We start from the raw sequence: 26780 nt of genomic DNA, 5'->3' as shown, positions 1-26780 counted from the left end.
TAAATGGGCAGACAATTGGCCTTTTCGTTTTATAGAGAGCTCTCTTCCCCAGTTTATTAATAGTAATAAAGTGTCTAGATAACTAGAGATCAAAACCACAGGGCACATCACTGAGTTTTATTAGTGGAAGATAAAATCATTGTTGGACAAGCATGTTGGAGTTTTTTAGGAGTGTTTAAGGAGTAATGTTACCACCATCCCCACGACCCACAAAATAGGCCTCCCAACAGCCAAGCCAGGGTCCTACTGCACACTGATGAGGGGTAAAACCCGAAACAGCTTTCTGTGTATGGATTCTGGCTTGGTTTTCAATTCCCAATCATTGTTCTAAAGACCTGTATAAAGGGTCGGATATTGATTTGAAGGAATGCTGCCATCCAATAGATGGCGCTGCAGAGGTATTGTTTCATCTTCCTTAATTGGACCATTCTGACATGCAAGTTCAAATGTGAAAAGGAGACTTTTCAGTAGTCCAAAGATTTTGTAAGTGGACATTTTACTGATAGAAATGAAGCAAGTCAGTGTTAGGGCTCGGTCAGATGAGCAAATTTTTTGATAATGTATAGGCACGCTAAAAAAAAAAATCGCACATCGCGTGTAGAAAAAAATCACGTGACCGGGTGCATTTGCATTCATCCTATCTTTTGCAGGTGCAAATTTTTAGCACTTCTAAAAACAGACATGTGACCGCTTTCATTGGAAAGCATTGGTTCTAATAGAACCATTTTTTAAACGCGCCTATACATGTGTGCAAAATTTCAACCATTTTGTGCAGAAAACGACTGTATACCTCTATGAGGTTCTTTGGTGCGCAAATGTGCACGAAATAAGACAGATCCTATTTCTTTAAGGGTGTATTCAGATGACCGTATATCGGTTGGGTTTACATGGCCAGGCGATATACGGCGTCTCTCTCTGCAGGGGGAGGAGGCTGGAAGAGCTGGGAGCAGTGCTCTGAGCTCCCGTCCCCTCTCTGCCTCCTCTCCACCCCCCTGCACTATTTTCAATGATGAGAGGTGGGGCAGGGGCGGAGCTAATTCCCTGAACTTAGCCCTGCCCCCGCCCTGCCTCCTCTCATTGCAAATAGTGCAGAGGGGCGGAGAGGGGGTGGAGAGGAGGCGGGAGCTCAGAGCATTGCTCCCGGCTCTTCCAGTCTCCTCCCCCTGCAGAGAGAGACGCCGTATATCGGCCGGCGTGAATACCCGGCCAATATATGGTCGTCTGAATGCACCCTAAGGGCTCCCACCCACTAGCGTTTTTTTACTGCGAAATTCGCAGCGTTTTTTTTTTTTCTGCAGGGGTCTTTGGGCTATGGGAGTTGTAAAGCTAAAATCGCGATTGCGCAAAATCGCGATTTTGCGGGAAAACCCGATTTTGCGCGATCGCGATTTTAGCTCTACAAGTCCCATAGACCCCCTGTAGAAAAAAAAAACGTGCGAATTTCGCAGTGAAAAAAAACGCTAGTGGGTGGGAGCCCTAAGGGTGCGGGCAGACGAGCGTAGGCATATTTACGTTCGCACGTCCGCAGCGTATAATCGCCGGAAAGAACGTTTTTCGTCGATCATGACCAGAGCTAGAAAGCGTATTTTCGTTTGTTCCTACTTTGCAAACTATCTTTTCGGCCATCTAATATGCTTTGGCGCGTATTTTGGTCGCGTATGTTCCGGTTTTTTTCGGGTTGCCGTTTTTACGCGCCGTAAAATCGCCCATGCGAACGAATACATACGAAACCAACGCCTCAGATGGTCACGTATATACGATTGGGCGCAAAAACGCGCCGTTTATGCGCTCGTGAGAACCGCGCACACAAAAAAAGAAAGCAGGATGAACCCAATTAAATCAATGATTTCTATTCTCCACATTTTGGGCTAAAACACAGCTGTCTGAAGGAGCCCTTAACTGCAGGTTTTGTCCTCAGTAGGGGAGCTAATGTGCGCTCTGTTCTCCTTACAATGTAATCGCAGCTCTCAACTATATTTTTTGTGCATGAACTGACTTGCATAATCAATAAAATGTTTGGTACAAAAACACATTTTCTTCAGGTCAAAAAGGTGCAGTGTGTTTAGTCCTTTTAACTTGGAAATGACATGTAAGATGAAAAAGGGGATGATTTGTCCCCAAAGGGCTATTCACATGATCTCACACATCACATTAAATATGCTGAAAGCAGCATTTTTAGTTTATTGTGTTTGGCTTCCTATGCTGCGTGGTGAACTGAACAACTGAAATGCTTTCACATTCATTGACTCTGTCCTTTTATACAGTGTACAGTCAATATTTGTAAGGGATGAATAGACTTAACTTGCTGTATTCTACATTTTTATGGCTTTGATAAATAGTGTAGACAAACATGAAACATTTACGCATTACTTAAAATCCTACACAGGAGCAATTTCTCCCTAGATATTCAAACCACCAACAAGTTCTATATTCATCTCTACCGTGCAAATGGTCATATTTAAAGGGGCTATGCAGGGCTAAAATAATGATAACCTAGGTAGGTCATAATAATCAGATCCCTGGGGCAGGGGGGGGGGGGGGTAGAGGGGCCACACCTGGCACACCCACAGAGAAGCTGATTAAAGAGTCCTGGGTGAGCACAATAGCCTCTTTCCTGACCTATGGTGTCATGCCCAGCAGTCATATGGCCTTTGTGTAGCTCAGTCCCATTCAAGAGAAAAATGCATGGTGCTATTTCTGGTGCAGTGAAGAAGCTGCAGCGCTCATCAGAACACAGCTGATTGGTGGGGATGCGAGGAGTCAGTCCCCCACAGGACTGATATTGATGACTATCCTGAGAAGAGGTCATTAATATTTTAGTCCTAGAAACAGTGATCATTCTTTAGACATAGTACAGTAAATTAACCTTTAGCGAGGTGGTATTTAAGTATACGGTATCGTAATGTTAAATATCTACATGTATGGTAAAAATTACTGTTCATTTAGTTAATCCAAGCATAAGCAAGCACAGTGGGGCAGATTTATCATATGAGCAGTTTTGTTGCAATTATTTGTTGTGCTTTTTTTGCTTATGCCTACAATGTACCTGATTCTTCAAATTGGTGCGCGCAGCATGTTGTGTGAAAGTTTGTGCTGAAAATATGCTTCCTCGATACTGGAAAAGGTGTGTGATTTATTTTATTTTTTTGGCGATTCTTTAAAAAGTCATTTTAAGGCCTTATTCACACAAATGTTTTATTGCGGGCAAAATAAAATGTCAGCCAAAAATCGAGTCCATCTGAAGCATTGGATCCTAGTGCATTTGTTTAGATGGGCGATTTTCCAGCGCGTTAAATTTGGCTGGCTGGAAAAAATAGCACATATGCTGCGGATTCTAGCCGACTGCTTTTACGTGCGTCCGGAAAAGCTAGGCCTTGCCCTGTGTTTTTGCCGTGATCAGCCGGCAGCTCCTATAGAAGCCTATGGGAGCTGTCTGCAAGGGAAGGGGGAGGGACTTTAGCAGCGGCTCGCGCTGCTAAACTCCCTCCCTCTGCCAGCAGCTTCTATAGGAGCTTCTATTGCTGCGATCAGCTAAACTCTCTTCCACTGGTCAACAGAATTCCGGGCTGCGGCGTATATATGCCACACCTGGACGTCTGAATGGGCAAGACATTTAGCCACGGCCTTCTCTATGTTGATCCAGAGGAAGACAAAAACCCAAATAGGTAGAAGCCATTTTTCCTTATTTAAGGGAAAAAATTCCTTCCCAACTCTAATCTGGCGATCAAAATAGTCTCTTAAATCACACATTAAAAATCAGGTCTAATCCGCCGCGCAATCTAAATCATTCCTACAAATTCAGGCTAACCTGGCATATAGATTAAAAAAACAGTCACCAGGTTCATAAATCAGGCGCATAGTAACTAGACAAGAAAAGGCTGCATTTTAGGACAAAATCCAGGCGCAACAGCTTTGATGAATCGTCCCCAATATCCCCGATGAGTCTGTGACCAGTTATGTGGCTAGTGCAGAAAATCTGCAGAGAAGCCAACAGGGAATTCAGGATTTTAAATTAGTTTGTGACCTATTTAAAGCTGCAGGTGTTAGTAAGGACATGCATATTTAATGAACAGTTACAGTTGAGATTTTCATATATGATGCATGAAGGTAAAATGCGCTGTGCAGGTGCCAATCTTGTGAACGGGACCATTTGATGTGGTATTTATGTGCCTGCGTGTGTTTTTGTCTGAGGTTTCCTGAATAGGTAAGTGTATATGAAATGAGTGTCAGCAATACTCACCCGTCCCATGTGCTGGCTACAGTGCCTTATATCAATAGGTATCAGTAAATTGGACCATAGGACTCCAGTAATGCACCTGAAAATGTACAATATTTCTACTGCCCATATCAAATAAAGCCAGAAACTCCTATCAGTGCTGTAAGCAGAACGTCTTACTGCCACGTGGCACATTTAACGGGTTCTTCCCAGTATTTTTCACTTGAACTCGCAAGAACTGCTTCTGCTGCAAAACCGCTTCAAAGGTTATTTTTGTCTTGCGGATATTCTTGCATATTTCCCATGAGGAACTTCCGCAGCGCTTTTTTACTTTTGCAGCGGATTTTGCTGCGTCCATAGAAATCTATAGACAAAAAAGCGCTGCGGAAAAGTAAAAAAAATTGACATGCTGCGTCTCGAAAAACCGCGTCGCAGTTGCATTTTTGCATTGCGGCTGTGAAAAATCCGTCATGTGAGAACAGCTTTTTGCCCAAACACATTTGCATTGCGTTGCTCTGCAAACGCAGCGGTTTTGCCGCAGTGCGGATATGCAATGGCAAACCGCAGCAGAACCGCAGCAAATCCGACCTCTGTGAACCCAGGCCCATCGTGACATTGTTGTGGGTTTATTTTTTTATCAGCCTTTTCCATCAATAGTTAATGAATAGTTAACCACCGGGTCTCCTTGTGAGGTTTAGTAGCTTGGTTTCAGTAATTGTCTAATGACTTTTAAGGGGTATTCCCATAACAAGTTATGCCCTATCCACAAGATATGGGATAACTTCTTCACAGGTGGTGTCCAACTGCTGGGACTCCCACTAATCACAAGATTATAGCCATGGTGGGAAGGGGGGGCCTTACTGAAGTGTGCGCAGCAGAGGACATGCATGCACCTCTCTAGCAGAGGTGAGCTGTTGAACTTGGTTCCATTGAGGTGAATGGATTCTGATAGCCATATTTTGTGTCATGTCAGGGATCCACTTTCAGATTTCCAATCTGATCAATAAGTTGTTCCTGATCCTGTGAATAGGGAATAACTTACTTTGGTGAGAATACCCCTTTAAAGGGATTGTCCGAGGTTAAAAAAAAAAACACAATGGGCTGATAATAGTAATAAAGAAAAATCTCTATTCACTGGTCCAGCGCTGCCTCATCACATTCTACCAGGAAGTTACTGCAGCAGTCACATGTTGTTCATCATTCACCTCACTGCTAAAGCAATCACTGACCTCAGCGGGCACGAGTATATCTGTTTACGTAAATACCGTATTTTTCAGATGTACTTTTAAGCAAGAAAAAAATCTTGCTAAAAAGTGTCTCTTTTGTTCTGATGTCAGGAGTGTCTAGCAATGCCAGACCCCCCGGACCGCTTTCATATTAATCAGGCCCAGCGCAAAAGCACTGTAAGTGATCATTAGAACCACCAGGTAGTATATACTCAGGGCCACTATTACCATTGCAGGTACTGGATTACTACTGGTGGCCGCTATTATTACTGGGGTCCACTAATACTACTGGGGGCACTTAGAGGGGGCATGATTACTATAGGCACCACTGAGAGGGGGCATAATTACTACTGAGGCTGCTGCGGTTATCTTAGTCCACTTGAAGCTAAACTCTCAACTTCTTTAGCCCACCAAGAAAGTTTTAATTAGTATGAAATATTTTAATCCTATTTTTTGTCGTCTAAACCTGGGTGCCTCTTATAGTCTGAAAAATACGGTACTTTAATCCTGGAACATTGTTCCTAAGAATTTTGCATTCTGACATTCATCTGTGTTTCATCTTGTCTGCGCTTTTTTGGTGACATGAACAATAATAACACGGGTGAAGTCCACCCAAGATTTTCCACAGCAGAAAATATGCAGCAAATCCACAGCGATGAAACTAATAGTGCAAATTTTTTAAACGACTTTTAAACAGATTTCACCCTTTAAATTTCAAAGGCTGAAATCTGCAGCAGACAATGCAGTGGATGTTAAATTTGCACCATTTGTCGGTTCCACTCAGATTTTTTTCCGCATCATCCACATGGCTTGCACTGTAAATGCTGTTGATTTTCTATGCGGGAAAGCGGCAGCATTTATGGATTGTGTGAGCAAACCCTGGCAGTTGCCAACCAAAAGCCAATATTTCTAGAAATGTTGTTCTGTTTTGTTATATTTTTTGCGGTCATTGCCTAGTTCAGTTGGACACCCCATTGATAGAAGCCCTGAATAGGTCACAGGTCCTTTTTATTAACCCTTTGCAATCAAATTTTGGATTCAGGGTTTCCTAGGGGTTTTTCTCTTTCTGACATTATACAACAGCACCATCTGCTGGCTAGAGCCGGTACTGCGGTATAGGGCATGCTGGAGAGGCCCCCGACAACAGAGCGGCCAGTAATATACAGTAAGAATACCCTGCCGGATGTTTTCCGACATCAGAGCTGTACAGCCTTCAATCAGAATGTCTTTAGATGTCAGACAGTGGATTGGAAAAGGTTAAACCTGGTAGTAATTTTTCTTCTTTTAGCCACTCTCTAGGTAAATTTCATGGCTGCCAAACACCGTCATCAGCCGTTTCACAGATTTGTGTACTGTAAAAAGAACTTTATTATTACATAGGAAACTGCCAGCGAGTCTCTGAGGTGATGTAAGATCGATAAATGGATTTATTATTCATTATTTTTTCTTAAATTATAGATTTCATAGTCTTAATAGCCTCACTGGCAGTGATCGCAGCTGGGACACAAGGTAACATCTTTGCGACTTCAGCCCTGCGCAGTATGAGATTTTTGCAGATCTTGCGTATGGTGCGTATGGACCGAAGAGGAGGTACCTGGAAATTGTTGGGCTCAGTGGTGTATGCTCACAGTAAGGTAAGGGACTAGTACCTATACAATAATATGGAAATATTAAATATCACAGTTACCCACATATACAGATAAGTAAAGGCTCATGTAAGGCGTCAGTCACAGTATCCAGATTTCAGCTTTGGTTCCCAGTGCAGGTTGGAAGGTGAAAAGAACCATTTGATGCTCTGAACCTTCTATTCTGCCCTGTTGTTCAAAGCCCACAGGGGGAAATTCACTAAACCTGACATTCGCAACCCCGAGCCTAGTAGGCACACGGTGTGCTTAGTACATGAAGAGGCGCCCAATTCTTCATGCATTAAGCACATCACCGGCACCTAGCAGAATTTTACTTCAGATCCCACCTGGCTGACATTTCTAGTATAATTTATGCCAGTTTCTGGAGTAAATTATATGTAAATCGGTCAGTCTGGAGCCGCCCTGTGACTTCCCGACAAGTGGCAGAAATATTTCACGTGTTTGAAGGTTAGACAGAATATAGGTCTGTAAGGTAAAAAATCTATATTTTCACGCGCACCGAAAGACACAGCTTAATATGCTGCTGCATATGTCTGCTTCATAACCTGCATGCATACATGTGGATTTGGGTGTAGAATTTTATATTTCTTTATGGCTTCTTCAGACGACCTTATTTGCATGTTTTTGCGTGCGTAAAATATACTTGCGCTATGCTCAGAGAATAGAACTAATTGATATCAATGGGTTAATTTTCATAAGCATGTTTTGTGCATGTATTTCGTGTGCATGCAGAATAATAGGTCCTGCTCTATTCTCTTGCGCATTTGCACACCAAAGGCCCTATAGAAGTGTATGGGGAGGCGGTCAAATACGCACTCATTATGCGCACAAATGCTCAATATGCTGCGCAATCCTGCAGGAAAAAGATTACATCTGGACCTCATTAGGCTAAATAGCCTTTCAAACCATAGGAGGGGGTGTGTGTGAAAAGTACAGTATTATGGCGGATATGCGGGCAAATCAAGCTCATCAACCTCGTTTACTGTGTGAGTACGTTGCTCTGAAGCAAGTGTATTTGCACATACGCTCGAGTGAAGCCACCCTTAAGTGCGTCTTGCAGAAATATTCTGCACATGTGAAAGCTCCCATGGAGAATACTAGTGGTTGCATTGCTGCATTCGGACTATACAATCAGGAATTAATGTTTTTTGTCTTTCAATATGGCCATACTTTATTTGCCTCTTAAAAATTGAATGTTTTATTACCGTAAATGTGCACAACATCAAAGCAGACTTTGTGCTTGATGTTTCTTCCAGAATATTATGCTTGGAAGGAAAGCTTTTGGACACAAAACACAGATTTACGCAGCAGTTCTAATTCTAATGTAATGTTTGCACTGGTTAGACATTAGCATTAAAACCACCTGCCTTATATCTTTTATGGCACCAACACAGCTCTGACCTGTCGACACATAACGGGGTATTCATTAAGATTTATTAGGCCTCATGTCCACGGGGAAAATCAGAATCCGCAGCGGGTCCCTCCTGCCCCGCGGACATGAGGCCTAAAATCAGAATAAACTCACCTGCTCTGGACGATGCGGATCTTCCTTCCTTTGCGGCCGGATCTTCTTTCATCGGCCCGGCGGATGTGCTCGGCGCGCCCGCTGATCCGGACGGCTGATCCAGACGGCTTCCATAGGCTTCAATAGAAGCCTGCAGGAGACCCGCACGGAAATGGAGCATATCCATTTTTTTTCCCGCACACGGATCCGTGCCTGGCGGGAAAAATGACATCCGCAGGTATTTAACTACCTGCGGGTGTCCAATGCATCCCTATGGGGCGCAGATCCGCGTGCGGGAAAAACGCTGCGGATTTTAAATAAACATTTCCCCGTGGACATGAGGCCTTAAGATGTTTCATCCGCTAGTTGTAAACTAAAGTGTGTTGGAGGTAAATGCAACAAATGTTTTAAAAGATGCATGCCTCTAAATGTGGCACACCGTAAGCTATCAAAAAGATAGAAAATAAAGGCTACATATGAGCAGAAGTAGATTTGCGCTACAATTTGTGCCAGTTTTCTCGAGCGAGCATTGCCCATAGCGAGTACCTGCCTGCTCGAGAGAAAAGGTTTGGGTGCCGGCGGCGGGCAGGGAGCTGCGGGGGAGAGCGGGAAGGAACGGAGGGGAGATCTCTCTCTCCCTCTCTCCCCTCCGCTCTCCTCTGCTGACTGCCGCTACTCACAGCTCCCCCGCGCCGGCACCTGAACCTTTTCTCCCGAGCGGGCAGGTACTCGCTAAGGGTAATGCTCGCTCGAGCAATTGCCCTTAGCGAGTATGCTCGCTCATCTCTAATCCTAACCCATTAGCATCCTGTGGTCGCAATGCAGGGGTGCCGATGGGGTAACAGAAGGAGACTGTGATTGAGCACAATTGCTGTGTAAAACAATGCAGTCTAATTAGTTTCTGTACATTTCATAGTTCCTTTAATAATACCAAATTCTGTAGTTTTATTTCATTTTCTTTGAATCATTTTTACGAGCTTGTAAAAAATCTTGTATATGTCCCTTGTATTACAGGAGCTGATTACTGCATGGTACATTGGTTTTCTGGTGCTAATTTTTGCCTCCTTCCTGGTATACCTGGCAGAGAAAGATGCAAATACAGAGTTCTCAACCTATGCTGACTCACTTTGGTGGGGAACGGTAAGTGTTCCACAGTCCATTTTGTTCAAAGACCAGTATCACACAATCATATTACAGACTTCTTTCTGTTTTCTCAATGCAGATGTTTGTTCTGGCCCTAATGCAGGGTTTACAGATCATAGATTCCTTAGATTAGTTAGCCATTAAAAGGTATCATATCTACAGGTTTATCTTACTAAGAGCACTAACATCTTGTAAAATGTATGAATAAACCACAACCTCCCCAGCTCACTAATTTACATATAGCAAATTTCTTCTACAGTAACCTTTTCCAAGTTCTTAAACTTTTATGGGCTCACTTTTCCTGTGTGTTGGGAATGCTCTAAAATCATACTTGAATGAAATTGTAGGCAAATCTGGCCAAACCATGGCTAGTAAATCAAATATACTGAATGCAGAATGCTGGGTCGTGGGAATTACAACAGTTTATACATTTGGAACTGCTAGGACATGGCCCAAAATTGTCATTTGGAGATGTACTTTCAAGGCTAAATAGAGCTGACCTTTCTGTCCAGATGAAATGCAGGTGCAGAGCTGCTGATAGGACATTTTCCCAAAAGGCAGTTCCTGCTAGAAATTACCAGCAAACGCATCTCAAATAGAAGAATTCAGGTTATACACTAGACCTTTTTAAAATCACCTTTTAAAGGTGATTTTTGACATTTAATGTTGCTAGCATGTCCTCAGGAGTTGAACCCTCACTAATCAGGAGAACTAAGTGCCACCAGGCACCATGGCTGGTATTGCAACACTCCCTATTCAAGTAGCTAGGGCTACTTTGCTAGAGTGGAGCTGACTCAGAGAAAAGCTGATTAACATTTGGACCTCTACTGCTCAGGCACCTTATTTTCAGTGATGTCTCAGACAGTTTAATCATGGGAGATCCCACTAACAATCCACCTGCAATCCACACTTCCAGTATGTATTAAAGTGAATGCAATTGTAGTGCTTTGAAATTAAGATCCTCAAGGAATATGGCTCTTAGATTTAGGTACTAGAGGGGATTTTAAGCAGCAAATATTAGTTCAAAATGCCATAATGAGGCAAATGGAAATGAGTTATTTTCTTTAGATACTTTAAGGCCATGACCACATTTGAGCACAATTTTTCAGTTTATACTTGAGTGTAAGCTACATAAAACATTAACTTAACTGTAAACACATTGTTTTACTTACTCTGCACTAATTCCAAGTTCCACTTAGTTATTGTTATGTCTGTGCAGGCCATGGGAACAACAAACGCTACCTAAATAAGGGCTGGAGAGGAGAAAGGAAAGTGGAGACATGCATACACGAGTGGACACCAACATCATACAAACATAGACCCAATGTGCATACAAATAACCAGACTGACAGATGCCAAAATACTATACAAACCAAGTGTACTACTTAAACAGATAGAAATACGAATAAGTACATACGAGGTATTGGTTTATATTTTTTGACCTGAATACGTAAGCTCACAAGTCCACGCCAAGGGTCCTCGTTGTCTTGAGAGTGCATACTCTAATAAGACCACTAAAACCCTACCTACAAGCGAGGAGATTGTCCCAATAGGGACGGCTTCACGCTGGAACCTAGGGGCCTGGCTCACCCCAGATCAGGGGTGTCAAACGCATTTTCACCGAAGGCCACATCAGGCTTATGGTGACCTTCAAAGGGCAGATTGTAAGACAGTACAGTAAGGGCTTGTTCACACAAGCGTATTTGCGTACATAATATGCAGTGAATAGAAGCCATTGATTTCAATGAGTTCATTTACATGATGTATATTTTCTCACAGCATGACCGATTTTGTTGCGTACTACGCACCTCAATAGGCCATTGAACTGAATGAGTTGCGAAAATACGTGGTGAATGCGCAGGAAACCTATGTATTCACTGCATATTTGCGCACCATTTCAGTGGGCCCATCAGCGTGCCCAAATAGGCAGATATAAGCAATTTTCGAATGCGCAAATATGCAGCGTATTTGTGCGACCAAAATACGATTCTGCCCGTGTGAACGAGCCCTAATAGTGACCCCTATAGTGGTCCCAGTAGTAATAGTGATCCCTATAGTTGTTGCAGTAGTAATAGTGACCCCTATAGTGGTCTCCATAGTAATAGTGTCCCCCATAGTGGTCGCAGTAGTCATAGTGACCCTTATGGTGGTCCCAGTAGTAATAGTGACCCCTATAGTGGTCGCAGTAGTCATAGTGACCCCTATAGTGGTCTCCGTAGTAATAGTGTCCCCTATAGTGGTCGCAGTAGTCATAGTGACTCTTATAGTGGCCCCAGTTAAAATAGTGATTCTCATAGTGGCCCCAGTAAAATAGTGACTCTCATAGTGGCCCCAGTAAAAATAGTGACCCTCACAGTGGTCCCAGTAATAATAATGACCCCCATAGTGGGCCAATTAGTAATAGCGACCCCCACAGTGGCCCAATTAGTAATAGCGACCCCCACAGTGGCCCAATTAGTAATAGCGCCCCCCACAGTGGCCCAATTAGTAATAGCGCCCCCCACAGTGGCCAAATTAGTAATAGCGCCCCCCACAGTGGCTCCAGTAGTAATAACGACGGCCCACAGTGGCCCTAGTAGTAATAGCGACTCCCACAGTGGCCCCAGTAGTAATATCGACACCCACAGTGGCCTGAGTAATAATAGCGACCCCCACAGTGGCCCCAGTAGTAACAGGTTACCCCACAGTGGCCCGAGTAGTAATAACGACCCCCACAGTAATAATATAAACCCCCTCAGTAGTAATCACCCCACAGTAATATTATCCTTCCCAGTAATATTAACCCCCCCTAGCAATATTAACCCCCCCTCAGTAACATTAAACCCCCTCAGTAATATTAACTTGCGCTGAGCCAGGATGCGCACTGACGTCAGTGTGTGCGCCTGGAACGCTTTCTCCCTGAGTCCTCTCCTGCGGATCTGAGGAGCAGGGGACTCGGGGGAGGAGAATCCCGGCTGCACACTGACGTCAGATTGTGCGCAGGGATCAGCGCTAACAGCATGATTACCAGGGGGGAGCTGCGGCATCCCAGCTGGTAATCGCCACAGTGGTGAGCGGCTGTCGGTACTCCACGGGCCACATAAAATAAGGCAGCGGGCTGAATTCGTGTGTTTGACACCTGTTCCCTAGATGGTAACAGGCAAGAACACCAGGCAAGGGAAATAGCAGGCGTCTGCTCAACTACAGACACAGGGAAATACAACATAGAACATAAAACTCACCAGCTGTCTGCACACCTACAGACACATAAAAAAGGCTTTTTTTTTTATAAGTACAATATAAGGGCTTAAACCAATGTTTCTCAACTCCACTCCTCATGAACCCCCAACTAGACACCTGATGTCTGAACACCTGTAAACAGACACTGAGGTCCTAGAACACAGAATTCGTTTTTCCTATTTCAGTTTACTGTATAAAGTAAAGACCACGCATCCCAGAATGCAAATAAAAGAGCAAGCTCTGTGCAGATTTTGAACTTGTAAAGATTGCTGGGGATTCCATATATGAAGCCTGCAGAATTATGACTACTACTCTGGTGTATAATACAGGGTGTAACTCAGTATAAGATATGTAATGCAAAATTTACAGTTACTCAACCTTTGTATGTATATCTATTCTACACAATATGGACAAAAGTATTTGGACTCTGCAGAAAATCAGCAAATCTGCAAATACTGAGTGTGCCGAACGCTATGCTGGGAAGGGCATGGGTAAAATGAAAAGCTGCTCATTTTGTAATAACTATTAACTCATCTGATTTGTGGGATGAACTGGAGCGATGGGTACGACACCGCCACCCACGCCCATCTTCTCAACAATCTCTTCTCACAGCCTTGCACGAGGAATGGCGAGCTATTCCGGCCCAGACTTATGGAGAACTTGTGGAAAATATGCCTCTACGTTCTACTGCTGTAATACAAGCAAAAGGAGGGCCGCCACCTTACTAAATAGAAGAATAAAGCACTTGTTCTGAAAAACATGCAGTGTCCAAATACTTTTGCCCATATAGTGTATAAATAAACTGTAAAATAGCGAGCATACGCTTTACTGATCAAAGCAGGAATGATTATATGTAAAAGGCTTTTATATTAAAAACTACAATATAAAGGCTTAAACCAGTTTTTTTCCAACCCCAGTCCTCAGGAACCACCAACAGGTCATGTTTTCAGGTTTTCCTCAGTATTGCACAGGTGATGTAATTATTGTTGGTGCCTCAGACATTGGGATAGGTGTTCTTACTATAGGAGATCCTGAAAACATGACCTGTTGGGGTCCGTCAGGACTGGAGTTTAGGAAACACTGGCTTAAACAGATGGGCTATGAAAATCACAGCTGTATACCAGAACGAAACAAAACCATTGATTTCAATGTTTTTGTTTTCACTATCGGGATTCTCACACATTAATACTACACGCGAGAAAAGATAGGACTTGCCCGATCTTTCTCGCACATAGTTTTTCTACGTGCAAGAAAGATAGGGCTGGACCTATCTTCCCGCTTTTTTTTCAAACTCTCAAACAATAGCGCGTAATTTGAATAGTCTGCAAAAAAAAAATGCTCTGTAGCAGCAAGCTTATTAGCGCATGCACCTATGTGTCTTTTTGCCCTGAGTAATCATTTTAATTGCATTTGTATTGTCGTTATTTATACTGTTTTTTATAGAGATTCTGTTTTTTAAGTAAATTTAAACAAAACCATCTGTTATAATTTTAGAGCAATTCATTGAGTGTATTTTTATATCCATATGTTCACAGATTACACTTACTACCATTGGCTATGGTGATAAGACACCTCGTACATGGCTTGGGAGACTCTTGGCAGCAGGGTTCGCTCTTCTTGGCATTTCCTTTTTTGCACTGCCTGCGGTGAGTTCTTTAAATTGATCTAATCAGACAAAATCAGGTTTTTAAATCAGTTTTAAAAAATGGTATATTCTTTTGCAGGGTATTCTGGGTTCTGGTTTTGCCCTAAAAGTTCAGGAACAACACAGACAGAAGCATTTTGAGAAGCGACGGACTCCAGCTGCCAACCTTATACAGGTATCAGATGTGAGAAAATCAGAGTCTTGGATTCCATAATTCTCGTGAAGTGACAATTGGTGGTAGAAAAAAATCATCGTTTTATCAGCAGTTCACAGTGGTATTTACCAGATGGTATACAGTAAATAATAAATACTGTATAACAAGAGCCATGAGCATCCTGCATTTCTACCTCTTAATTTGCTTCCAAATAATCATTTTAATCAGTTTATAATATTAATTGCTTCTGGGATGACTATTGTAGGTTTAAAATATTGTAACTTGAGACCAAAACCGCAAAATGTCAACTCAATAAAATGAAGATAAAAAAAAATAATGAGGTAATTACTAGAGATAAAGCATGCTGTTATGCAGCAAGTGTGGACCCACTGTGCCACTGACTGATTTGAGGGCTGCATTAAGGAGTGCCCTGGTTTTCACCCTTTATCCTCTTTTTGAGGGAATCGGGTCTTCATTGCAGGGAACCCTCCAGGTTCTTTCCCTAGGAGTAGTTTCAGTAGTATGACAGCTGACTGGGATGGTTCAAAGGCACTAACACACACAGTATCAAAGGGACAGGCATGAATGTAGTCAGTATAATAGGCTGAGGTCAGGACATGTGGAATTCTTGCCTAATGTTAAACAGGCAGAAGATCAGGGCAGGTGGCAATCGGGCAAATGACAGTCAAGAATCAGGCCAAGGTTGGGACAAGCAGAAAGTTGGGTGCACAGGCTGACGGTCATTACTGAGAGTCAAGCTGATACTAGAACACCTTCTCTTAGATAGCTAGGAACCTTATTGTTCAGGCATCCTCCAGTGGTGTATGGGGCCTTAAATAACTCCTGAAAGCTGTAAATCACTTTCTATATAGAGGACAGGAGCTTCTTTGGGTTTATGTACAGCACACCCAGTGTGCCAGAAAAATAATAAGGAACTGCCTACACCTGGTTTTCAAAAAAGCAAGCGATTCTGACACAGGTAAAGAGCAGTATAGAACATGTAGTGCAACAGGCCAGGCCTAAGAAGGGTTAAGCAGCAAAGGAAAGTAAGAAGGTAGTCAAGTTGCTGCTCCTCCTGGCAAGGTGGTAAACGTGGTCTGGAAATAGTGCTACACAGTGGCTCATTTTGGCAGTTCTGACTGCGTTCTGCCCGCAGGGTCGGGCAGGGTAAGATGGTGATATCCCAATGGGGCGCTACCTGTGGAGGCAGGTAGGGAAAGATGTTGTTTTGTCATGACGCCAGTGCCTGTTTGGGTAGAGACCCATTCCAACCAAAATAATAAAAAAAAGTGGAGGACTAAACAAAAATGGTGGATCAACCTCTGTCCTGCCTGGAGTGCTTAGTGTGGTACCTCAGTGCAGATGTTGAAGATGGAATAGATGGTGGGAAGTTGGGTTGTACAGCGAACGAAAACTGTTTTATTCTTCAAGAGCAGTTGAGAAATAAACTTGACTGCTGCATACAGTCCAAATTGACAGACTTTAGTATAAACTGTTACAGCTTCAGGCATTGATTACTTCTCCAGATCCTCAGGGACTTGACATAGGGAAATAAATCTATCCTCTGTGCGTTGCATTTTAGCTCTGTTCCCTGGCTGGGCCTGACACTGACTGACTTGCTTTCCTTTCTGCTTGGAGCTTAGGAATGACTGACTTAGATCTCCTTGCACTCTCCTCTTCTCTCTCTCTTCTGTTACTAAAACCTTCTTGTTCTTGAGTACTCACACTGAATGTTCAACTTCCCACTACACTGGCTTCCTCCTTGTTCCTCCCCGGTTTCTATCTTAGACTTCCCTGGACTGGGCTCCTGGATCAGATTTGTTAACTCCGCCCACTCTCTACCTTTTATACTGCCAAACTAGCTAAACCTGTGATGGGGATCTAAAATACCAACTCCAGGCTATCTACACTTTGCTAAGCCTGGCTAAATACTCCCATGACTGTTACTAGAAGACCTGTACACACCAGGGGATGAAGAATATTGCCAATACACACATTACAGTAGAGAAATATGAACAATAACATTTCACACTTATTAAATATCACATTATCACCTGATTGTAAGGCTCTAGTTGGCACAGAACGTGCTGGAGTACCCAACTCTGGGGTTCTACAGTAGTACCACGCTGTACCGTAGAGAGGCGCTACTAGACAGAAAGTCATTGCATACACTTAAGTAATACAGCTGTTTTACCAATGAAATGCTCAGACTGATTGACCAGATCTTCCAGTCAATCACATGTGTCATACATCAACACCGTACATTGAATGTGGTTTCATGTGACAGTATAGTGGACCATGAAAGATCGCTGTATGCTGTTATAGATAGAATCAGTAGTATCATAGATCAGAACATGCTTGATGTGCTTCTACTGTCCAAATTAACCCAAGGACAACATCTGCATGGAGTTTGTATGTTCTCCCCATCTTTGCGTAGGTCTCCTCTGGGTATTCCGGTTCTCTCCCACACTCCAAAAAAATTGCAACTTTGGCATTTACAGTTAGGGCCAGAAATATTTGGACAGTAACACAATTTTCGCGAGTTGGGCTCTGCATGCCACCGCATTGGATTTGAAATGAAGCCTCTACAACAGAATTCAAGTGCAGATTGTAACGTTTAATTTAAAGGGTTGAACAAAAATATCTGATAGAAAATGTAGGAATTGTACACATTTCTTTACAAACACTCCACATTTTAGGAGCTCAAAAGTAATTGGACAAATAAACATAACCCAAACAAAATATTTTTTTTTCAATATTTTGTTGCGAATCCTTTGGAGGCAATCACTGCCTTAAGTCTGGAACCCATGGACATCACCAAACGCTGGGTTTCCTCCTTCTTAATGCTTTGCCAGGCCTTTACAGCCGCAGCCTTCAGGTCTTGCTTGTTTGTGGGTCTTTCCATCTGAAGTCTGGATTTGAGCAAGTGAAATGCATGCTCAATTGGGTTAAGATCTGGTGATTGACTTGGCCATTGCAGAATGTTCCACTTTTTTGCACTCATGAACTCCTGGGTAGCTTTGGCTGTATGCTTGGGGTCATTGTCCATCTGTACTGTGAAGCACCGTCCGATCAACTTTGCAGCATTTGGCTGAATCTGGGCTGAAAGTATATCCCGGTACACTTCAGAATTCATCCGGCTACTCTTGTCTGCTGTTATGTCATCAATAAACACAAGTGACCCAGTGCCATTGAAAGCCATGCATGCCCATGCCATCACGTTGCCTCCACCATGTTTTACAGAGGATGTGGTGTGCCTTGGATCATGTGCCGTTCCCTTTCTTCTCCAAACTTTTTTCTTCCCATCATTCTGGTACAGGTTGATCTTTGTCTCATCTGTCCATAGAATACTTTTCCAGAACTGGGCTGGCTTCTTGAGGTGTTTTTCGGCAAATTTAACTCTGGCCTGTCTATTTTTGGAATTGATGAATGGTTTGCATCTAGATGTGAACCCTTTGTATTTACTTTCATGGAGTCTTCTCTTTACTGTTGACTTAGAGACAGATACACCTACTTCCCTGAGAGTGTTCTGGACTTCAGTTGATGTTGTGAACGGGTTCTTCTTCACCAAAGAAAGTATGCGGCGATCATCCACCACCGTTGTCTTCCGTGGACGCCCAGGCCTTTTTGAGTTCCCAAGCTCACCAGTGAATTCCTTTTTTCTCAGAATGTACCCGACTGTTGATTTTGCTACTCCAAGCATGTCTGCTATCTCTCTGATGGATTTTTTCTTTTTTTTCAGCCTCAGGATGTTCTGCTTCACCTCAATTGAGAGTTCCTTTGACCGCATGTTGTCTGGTCACAGCAACAGCTTCCAAATCCAAAACCACACACCTGGAATCAACCCCAGACCTTTTAACTACTTAATTGATTACAGGTTAACGAGGGAGACGCCTTCTGAGTTAATTGCAGCCCTTAGAGTCCATTGTCCAATTACTTTTGGTCCCTTGAAAAAGAGGAGGCTATGCATTACAGAGCTATGATTCCTAAACCCTTTCTCCGATTTGGATGTGGAAACTCTCATATTGCAGCTTGGAGTGTGCACTTTCAGCCCATATTATATATATAATTGTATTTCTGAACATGTTTTTGTAAACAGCTAAAATAACAAAACTTGTGTCACTGTCCAAATATTTCTGGCTCTAACTGTAGATTGTGAGTCCCAATGATGACAAGGATCAAGGAGAGCCTGGATGTAGGAGACATAATTTACTAAACCTCTTCCGTTCTCTAGAATGTATCATAATGTATCTTCCTCTGTTGCTGCAACTGAAGGGAAAGCAATAGAAAGATACATTTGTTCTGTGTGTGTATACATTGTTTAGCTGGAGAAAGCTGACTAATCCAGCGTTCAGGTATGTGTTGTTATTGTAAACTAACAGCTTATATATTTGTTTACTGCTTTGTGTTTGTCATTACATGCGGCTCTGCTTCATGCATATCTCCTTGTACTCGGGAGAGAACTTTCTCTCCTCTGCCATAATATTTAGGGGAAAGTAGAGTGTTGCTATGGAAGGTATTTATTTTCCTATCAAAATAAAAGGGCCAGGTCTTCCCCCTCCCCAGTCCCTGGCAGCAGCTGGTTTATAAAAGTTAAGCTCTCTGTATTTGGAGGGTGTTATGCTTTGAGGTGGGGGAGCTCTGTTAAGGCTGGAAGCTGTCAAATACAGAAGGGAGAAGAGAGAGGGAACTCAGGATTCTGACAGTAACACAAAGCAGAGTCTTACCTATTAGTGGAAAATAGTGTGATATGGTGAATAATAGGTCTATGACAGCGCTCTACAAGGTTTGTAGCCTTCATTGTTGTGATGAGGATAAGTTTAGATAGGATGGAAAATTGTCTAACGCTCCACACCATACGACAAGCATTCTGAATTTTTTTTTCTTAATTAAGGTACTTATCAGGACAGCGCATAAATAATGCGAACAAAAATTTGGGGGGGGGGGGGGTGCTCAAGGGGCCCACTAGGGTTAAATTGTAACCAATCCACCCACAGCCTTTGTCATAAGCTGAAATCCACAGTTGGGTCCTCTTAAAAAGTAACCTTTATTGATATGTAGTAAAATATATATCGTAGTAGTAACAATGAATTAAAAAGATCAGAGCCTCAATATAGTGTGAATAAGTGTAATCTATTAGACAAGACCAGAGAGACAATATCCTGCCTTGCTAATTATGCACAAGTATCAGGGTCATGACTATAGCACTTGTTGCTAATGGTGTGCTCTACCATGCAGCAGTACACTGCTATGTACTGAGGATTTGGCAAGTGGTTAGATCCCTGCATAAACTGCCAGCATGTGTGATAAATGCTGCCAGATTATCTGAGTCTGACATAAGCATAGCAGGGTGGACTGCATGAGACTCTGTGCTAAAAGACCAGCTCCTCCAACATGTTTCACCAGAACGCTGGCGTCATCAGAGGTATATAGCTCCTGTATGCTTATGTCAGACTCAATGTGCATTTGAACTGCCCCAAAAGGTATCTTCTTCAGGCAAGAAATTAACTAAACGTTGCGAATCTAACTTTTATCACTTAAAAAAAATTGTGACTGCATCTGGCTGTTTGATATCTAAGCAATCAATTTTGTAGAGTAAATGATACATGCTCCAAACAGTGGATCAATAGGCCAAATTCTTTCAACTCTTAATGTTACGCCTGTTGGCAGAATTAGGAGTAAACAATTCATACATATGGCATTAAATGGGTTTCCTGAGGTACATATCTAATCAAATCGTCCTCATTTGGCTGTAATTCAGCCTTAGGCCTCGGTCATATGAACGATTTTGCGCGGCTAACTTAGCCATGCAATAAAATCGTGACCATTAAAACCAATTGTTTCCTATGGAACTATTCAGACGAACAATTTTTAGCTGCGTAAAAAAAAATCGGACTGAAAGAGATAGCATATAAGTGACTGAAGTCAATGACCAAAACTTCCTGCTGCGGAAAAATATAGGTCTTGCCCTATATTTGGATCGAAAAAGACTGGAGCCTCCATAAACTCCTATGGGAGTTGCAAAAAAAGGGAGGGAGTTTAGCTGCGTGCAACGCTGGGAAAAGATGACAGTCATTAGGAGGATTTCTGCCAACCGAGAGAATTCTGAACAGTAGCGCATTTTTTCGGCAATACTTCACACCCGGCCGTGCGAATGGACGAAAAAACACTAATGAACCTTGGAACTTGATCACGGAAAATCGGTACAATATTGACGCTCGTGTGAAAGGTCATGCAAACGGCAGTGACCTGTGACACTTTACCATACTCTGCTACATGTGCTGTAGAAGCAATGATCTATGTACATATGGCACCTGATTGTGCATGCCACAAATTTCCTGTAAGTACGGCCGAATGCACACGGCAGGTCCAGATTGACTACAATGGAAGCTTTCCGTGCGGAGCCCACACAGAAATGGAGCATGCTGCGATTTTTCAGCCACGAGCGGAAACCGCAAGTGGCTTCCACTTGTATGCATGAAGAATCGCTTTTCCATTGCATGCTGTGGGCAGTATTTGCTGCGGAATCCGGAGGCGGACGCCCTCTCCGAATTCCACAATGCAAATTCATCCGTTTGCATGAGGCCTTAATGAAGAGAAGAAAAAATCCGGATGACATGTATGAAATCAGATTCATACAATGGTAAGGTAAGGGTCCATATATTTGTATTATTTTTCATTTATGCTAAATTATTCAAATTCTATCACGTTGCATGGGAAGGTTCCAGGAACAACTGCTAAATACTCATTTGTGCATATACACTACCGTTCAAAAGTTTGGGGTCACATTGAAATGTCCTTATTTTTGAAGGAAAAGCACTGTACTTTTCAATGAAGATAACTTTAAACTAGTCCTAACTATAAACAAATGCACTCTATACATTGCTAATGTGGTAAATGACTATTCTAGCTGCAAATGTCTGGTTTTTGGTGCAATATCTACAAAGGTGTATAGAGGCCCATTTCCAGCAACTATCACTCCAGTGTTCTAATGGTACAATGTGTTTGCTCATTGGCTCAGAAGGCTAATTGATGATTAGAAAACCCTTGTGCAATCATGTTCACACATCTGAAAACAGTCTAGCTCGTTACAGAAGCTACAAAACTGACCTTCCTGTGAGCAGATTGAGTTTCTGGAGCATCACATTTGTGGGGTCAATTAAACGCTCAAAATGGCCAGAAAAAGAGAACTTTCATCTGAAACTCGACAGTCTATTCTTGTTCTTAGAAATGAAGGCTATTCCATGCGAGAAATTGCTAAGAAATTGAAGATTTCCTACAACGGTGTGTACTACTCCCTTCAGAGGACAGCACAAACAGGCTCTAACCAGAGTAGAAAAAGAAGTGGGAGGCCGTGTTGCACAACTAAGCAAGAAGATAAGCACATTAGAGTCTCTAGTTTGAGAAATAGACGCCTCACAGGTACCCAACTGGCATCTTCATTAAATAGTACCCGCAAAACACCAGTGTCAACATCTACAGTGAAGAGGCGGCTGCGGGATTTTGGGCTTCAGGGCAGAGTGGCAAAGAAAAAGCCATATCTGAGACTGGCCAATAAAAGAAAAAGATTAAGATGGGCAAAAGAACACAGACATTGGACAGAGGAAGACTGGAAAAAAGTGTTGTGGACGGATAAATCCAAGTTTGAGGTGTTTGGATCACAAAGAAGAACGTTTGTGAGACGCAGAACAAATGAAAAGATGCTGGAAGAATGCCTGACGCCATCTGTTAAGCATGGTGGAGGTAATGTGATGGTCTGGGGTTGCTTTGGTGCTGGTAAGGTGGGAGATTTGTACAGGGTAAAAGGGATTCTGAATAAGGAAGGCTATCACTCCATTTTGCAACGCCATGCCATACCCAGTGGACAGCGCTTGATTGGAACCAATTTCATCCTACAACAGGACAATGACCCTAAACACACCTCCAAATTGTGCAAGAACTATTTACAGCAGAAGCAGGCAGCTGGTATTCTATCGGTAATGGAGTGGCCAGCGCAGTCACCAGATCTGAACCCCATTGAGCTGTTGTGGGAGCAGCTTGACCGTATGGTACGCCAGAAGTGCCCATCCAACCAATCCAACTTTTGGGAGATGCTTCTAGAAGCGTGGGGTGTAATTTCTCAAGATTACCTCAACAAATTAACAGCTAGAATGTCAAAGGTGTGCAATGCTGTAATTGCTGCAAAAGGAGGATTCTTTGAAGAAAGCAAAGTTTGATGTAAAAACAATGTTATTTCAAATACAAATCATTATTTCTAACCTTGTCAATGTCTTGACTCTATTTTCTATTCATTTCACAACGCATGGTGGTGAATAAGTGTGACTTTTCATGGAAAACTCAAAATTTTTTGGGTGACCCCAAACTTTTGAACGGTAGTGTATATAAACTCTGACTTGCTTAGTCTGGGACAATAACAATTTTAAGCCATTTCTGCTTAGCTTTGTTTGGCTTGAAATGTTTTTTTCCAGAATATCATTGTATTTTTTTGCATTTATTCCTTCCTTCACAAGCCTTCTTATACCTGCTACATGGACACAGCATGAAATTGCACATTCAGAGTTGTCAAGGGTCTTGGAGGAGTTATGAATTCAATTATTATGTGTTTTATTCTCAATTATATAGCAGAGATTAGACATTTTCAGTGTAAAAAAGCCTGATCAACTATAAATCAATGAATTGGCAAACTGAAGATTAAATTTCATAGAAAGTTTTTTTTCAACAGTTGCTTTGTCTTTGGCACTGCCATAAAGCTGTGACTGGTGAAACAGTGGGAAAAGCCACAGAAAGAGGTACAAGTAACCTTGCAGTCATCACAATAAATCCAACCAAAAATCCTTCCCATACATTTTAACGATCCTTCTAAAAATCACATGCTGAGCGAAATTCTGCCAAAGAAGTTCTCTGCGACAAATCTTCCACATGTGTTTATACGGGATCCCACAGTCATCACAAGGGGTATTTTTAGTTAATCATGTGGATGGACAGATTGGCATTGAATTTTATACACTTATATGACTTTTACATAACTTATTATAAATAAACCATTTTATTTTGGCGTGGCATAAACTTAATTGGTCTGAAGATGGTAAAGAATGACTTTTATTGCCGAATTAACCCATTAAGGACCAAGTGCGGTAAATATACGGCGCCTGGTCCTGGGCTTAAAACCCCACCGATAGTAAAATTACAGCGGCACTATAAGCCTCCTGCCTCTGCAAACAATCAGACAAGCTGTCAGCTGTTAGTGACAGCTGATAACCCAGAGAAGGCAGGAGGGGTTTTTAACCCTTTCTGTCTTCTCCTTTCCCAAGTACACGGCACTCAATGAGCACTGTGTATTAGAAAGTCAAAGCAGAAGTGTGACTTCCACTATGGGAGCCGGGGAAGGGGGGGGGGGGCTCACGTGACCACCAGGATTCTCTGCTAAAGCAGAGCTACAGGGTCCCAGAAAACCCTGATCAGCTCTGCTAGTGACTAATGTCACTACAGGGGATGTTTTTTTTCTGTAACTGGGGCTCCTATGGATGCCTCAACTACAGTGGAAAAATGTCAAATAAAAAAAACAAACAAACCTGAATGTCCCCCAGAGGTCTTACATGACGTCATGGGGGACATAGATAGTAAAAAAAATCATAATTGCATACACAAATAAAACAAAATTACAGAATAAAACAACAATATATACATAAGAAACACAATAAACCAAAACCGACGACAACCAAAACCGTCACTATAAGCGCCCTGTAATCCAAAATCATACATATTATATATCAAAACGTCTAAAACAAATAGAGGAACCCATTCCCGTACTTTACTTTAGCATAAATATGCTAATATAAAAAATATATAACTATAAATGTTAAAAAAAATCTTTTTTTAGCTTTTTACCCCCAATAAAACTAAAAAACCCGGGGAAAAGTCAGTGAAAAACATATGAAAAAAATCGTCCTATATGTCACAAAAAAAAAAAAGCGCAGCAAAAATAATTTTGGTAGCTAAAGAAAAAAAATAGGGCAGTTAAACCACCACATGGGTAAAATCCCTAAAAAGTGTCTGGTCCTTAAGGTACAAAACAGTCTGGTCCTTAAGGGGTTAAATTTAGATAGACAGTACATACAGTAAAAGTATGTTGAAAAAAATCAGGGCATTTTAAGAATACTGTAGATCAATGTGATACTAATCTACTAAGCGTATATTAGTGGCTTTTTTTTATTCTTATGGGCACTAAAGTTTCAAAGACGCCAGCGTGGGAAATAGATTTCTTTCACTTCTCAAATCTCAGGAGCTCGTAGCTTCCTAAACTTATACATACTTGGCTATCTTGCTCATTTAGGTTGCGGTAATTTATAGATGAGGTCACAACCTCTGATGACATGTCTCTTGTTTGCTTTTCGCACTCTGAAATCTAACTTTAAATCACTATCTCACACAAATCAGACATATGCCCCTAAATTAAGCAATCCTTTCAGTCTGTATTTCCTTTATGATGCTTCCATTGAAAAGAACTGTCTTCAGAGCCAAATGTGCTAGAGACAAGCCTGCAGATTAAGCTGCCTTGCTTTTTGGAACTGGATTCATTTTAAAAGCCTGCCACACCATTTTAGGGGACAAATCCCTAGACTATTAGAATTGCTGAATAAGGAGAAAGATTGATTCTCGTTCTGTCATATTGTATTGCAGTATCAAGATAAATTGTGGCAAAGTCACATTTCTATTGAACTAAATGCAGCCTCAGCATTATCAAATGTAATTTGTCACAACACTGTTCAACACCATTCACCCTTAATATCAGATACATTTTAAATATTCTTCACTTCCACACATCACATGATATCGTTATTATACAGTTGATATAGAAACTGTATGTTACATGGAGAGGTTTGAGGGTTCATTTTTCAACATTTTTCAATCAGCAACAATGTAGAGCCAGAACTACTGTATATTATGTCAGGAGTTTAAAAGGTTGCCCACTTGTAAACTATTGATTGCCTATCTTTAGGATAGGCCATCAATAGTAGATCGGTGAGGGTCTGCCCCCGGGACTCCCTCTGATCAGCTGTTCACTGGGTTGGTGCACTAAGCTGATTTTTGTGGGAAGTAGAAAACTTCATTCCTGCTGTACAGTCACAGCTCTCATTGAAATGAATGGTCTGTAATACCAAGCCTGGCCATTGTGGTCAGAATGGAGCTGTCTGCATACTGCAGAAATCAGCTCCATACATGAGTGCACCAGCCCATTGAACAGCTGCTCAGAGGGGATCCCAGGTGCTGGACCCTTGCTGATCTAGTATTGGTAGTCTATCCTAAGGCTAGGCAATCAATAGTTCACAACTGGACAATCCCTTTAATGGAAAAGTAATCATGAATTTTAGTAAGATCCTAATGCACATGGATGTTGCCACAATGGTTTTGGAGACTATAGTTGTTCTATGATATTTAGTGTCTAAAGTAAAACAACCAATGACTTTTTACCATTTGTACTGTATTTCCTTTACTATATGTGATCCCTGTATAGATAATAGTGACATTGCAATATATTGCACATTCTTCTGTCTTTAAGGCCGCCTGGCGTTTATACTCCACAGATGTGAGTCGGTCCTACCTCACAGCTACATGGTATTACTATGACAGTATCCTGCCATCATTCAGGTGAGTGGTACTAAACCATGAAATCCGATGTTACAAGAGGCAATAGTATTTGCTTGCGAGATGTCAGCATTATGTACTTATACTTATGTCAGTATTTTGACATCTGTAAGCCAGGAGTGTAAGGGCTTTTTGTGTAAATTGAAGGTATTCATTTGAACAGGATGTTCCACAGGAAGAAAATCCAACCCTTCCTCTTCTGTATTGTAGCACAGCAAATAGTTCTCTAAACTGTTTATAGGACTATGTAAACTACATGCTGATTTAGGATGTACTTGTGGTAAGTAAACAGCAACATAAAAAATGGTATAATGTTCTTATCATGGAAAAATAGTGACTGTTGTTACCCGTAACCATTATGTATCATGTTTAATAAGCAAC

General features: G+C 42.0%; 1 protein-coding gene across 4 annotated transcripts in view; it reads left to right on the top strand.

The window, feature by feature from the left end:
- KCNQ4 (potassium voltage-gated channel subfamily Q member 4) overlaps positions 1–26780 on the top strand; it is a 153681-nt gene that overhangs the window by 91376 nt on the left and 35525 nt on the right. For all 4 annotated transcript variants that reach the window (XM_066575048.1, XM_066575047.1, XM_066575046.1 and 1 more), the window contains exons 4-8: positions 6901–7076; positions 9607–9732; positions 14490–14600; positions 14679–14774; positions 26314–26402. In XM_066575048.1, coding sequence (XP_066431145.1) covers positions 6901–7076; positions 9607–9732; positions 14490–14600; positions 14679–14774; positions 26314–26402 — 598 coding nt within the window. The remainder of the gene's footprint in view (positions 1–6900; positions 7077–9606; positions 9733–14489; positions 14601–14678; positions 14775–26313; positions 26403–26780) is intronic.

Source organism: Eleutherodactylus coqui, chromosome 1 (assembly GCF_035609145.1).
Source record: "Eleutherodactylus coqui strain aEleCoq1 chromosome 1, aEleCoq1.hap1, whole genome shotgun sequence".
Classification (NCBI taxonomy): domain Eukaryota; kingdom Metazoa; phylum Chordata; class Amphibia; order Anura; family Eleutherodactylidae; genus Eleutherodactylus; species Eleutherodactylus coqui.
The sequence above is the reverse complement of the archived record's forward strand: the minus strand, read 5'-3'. Positions and strand labels throughout refer to the sequence as shown.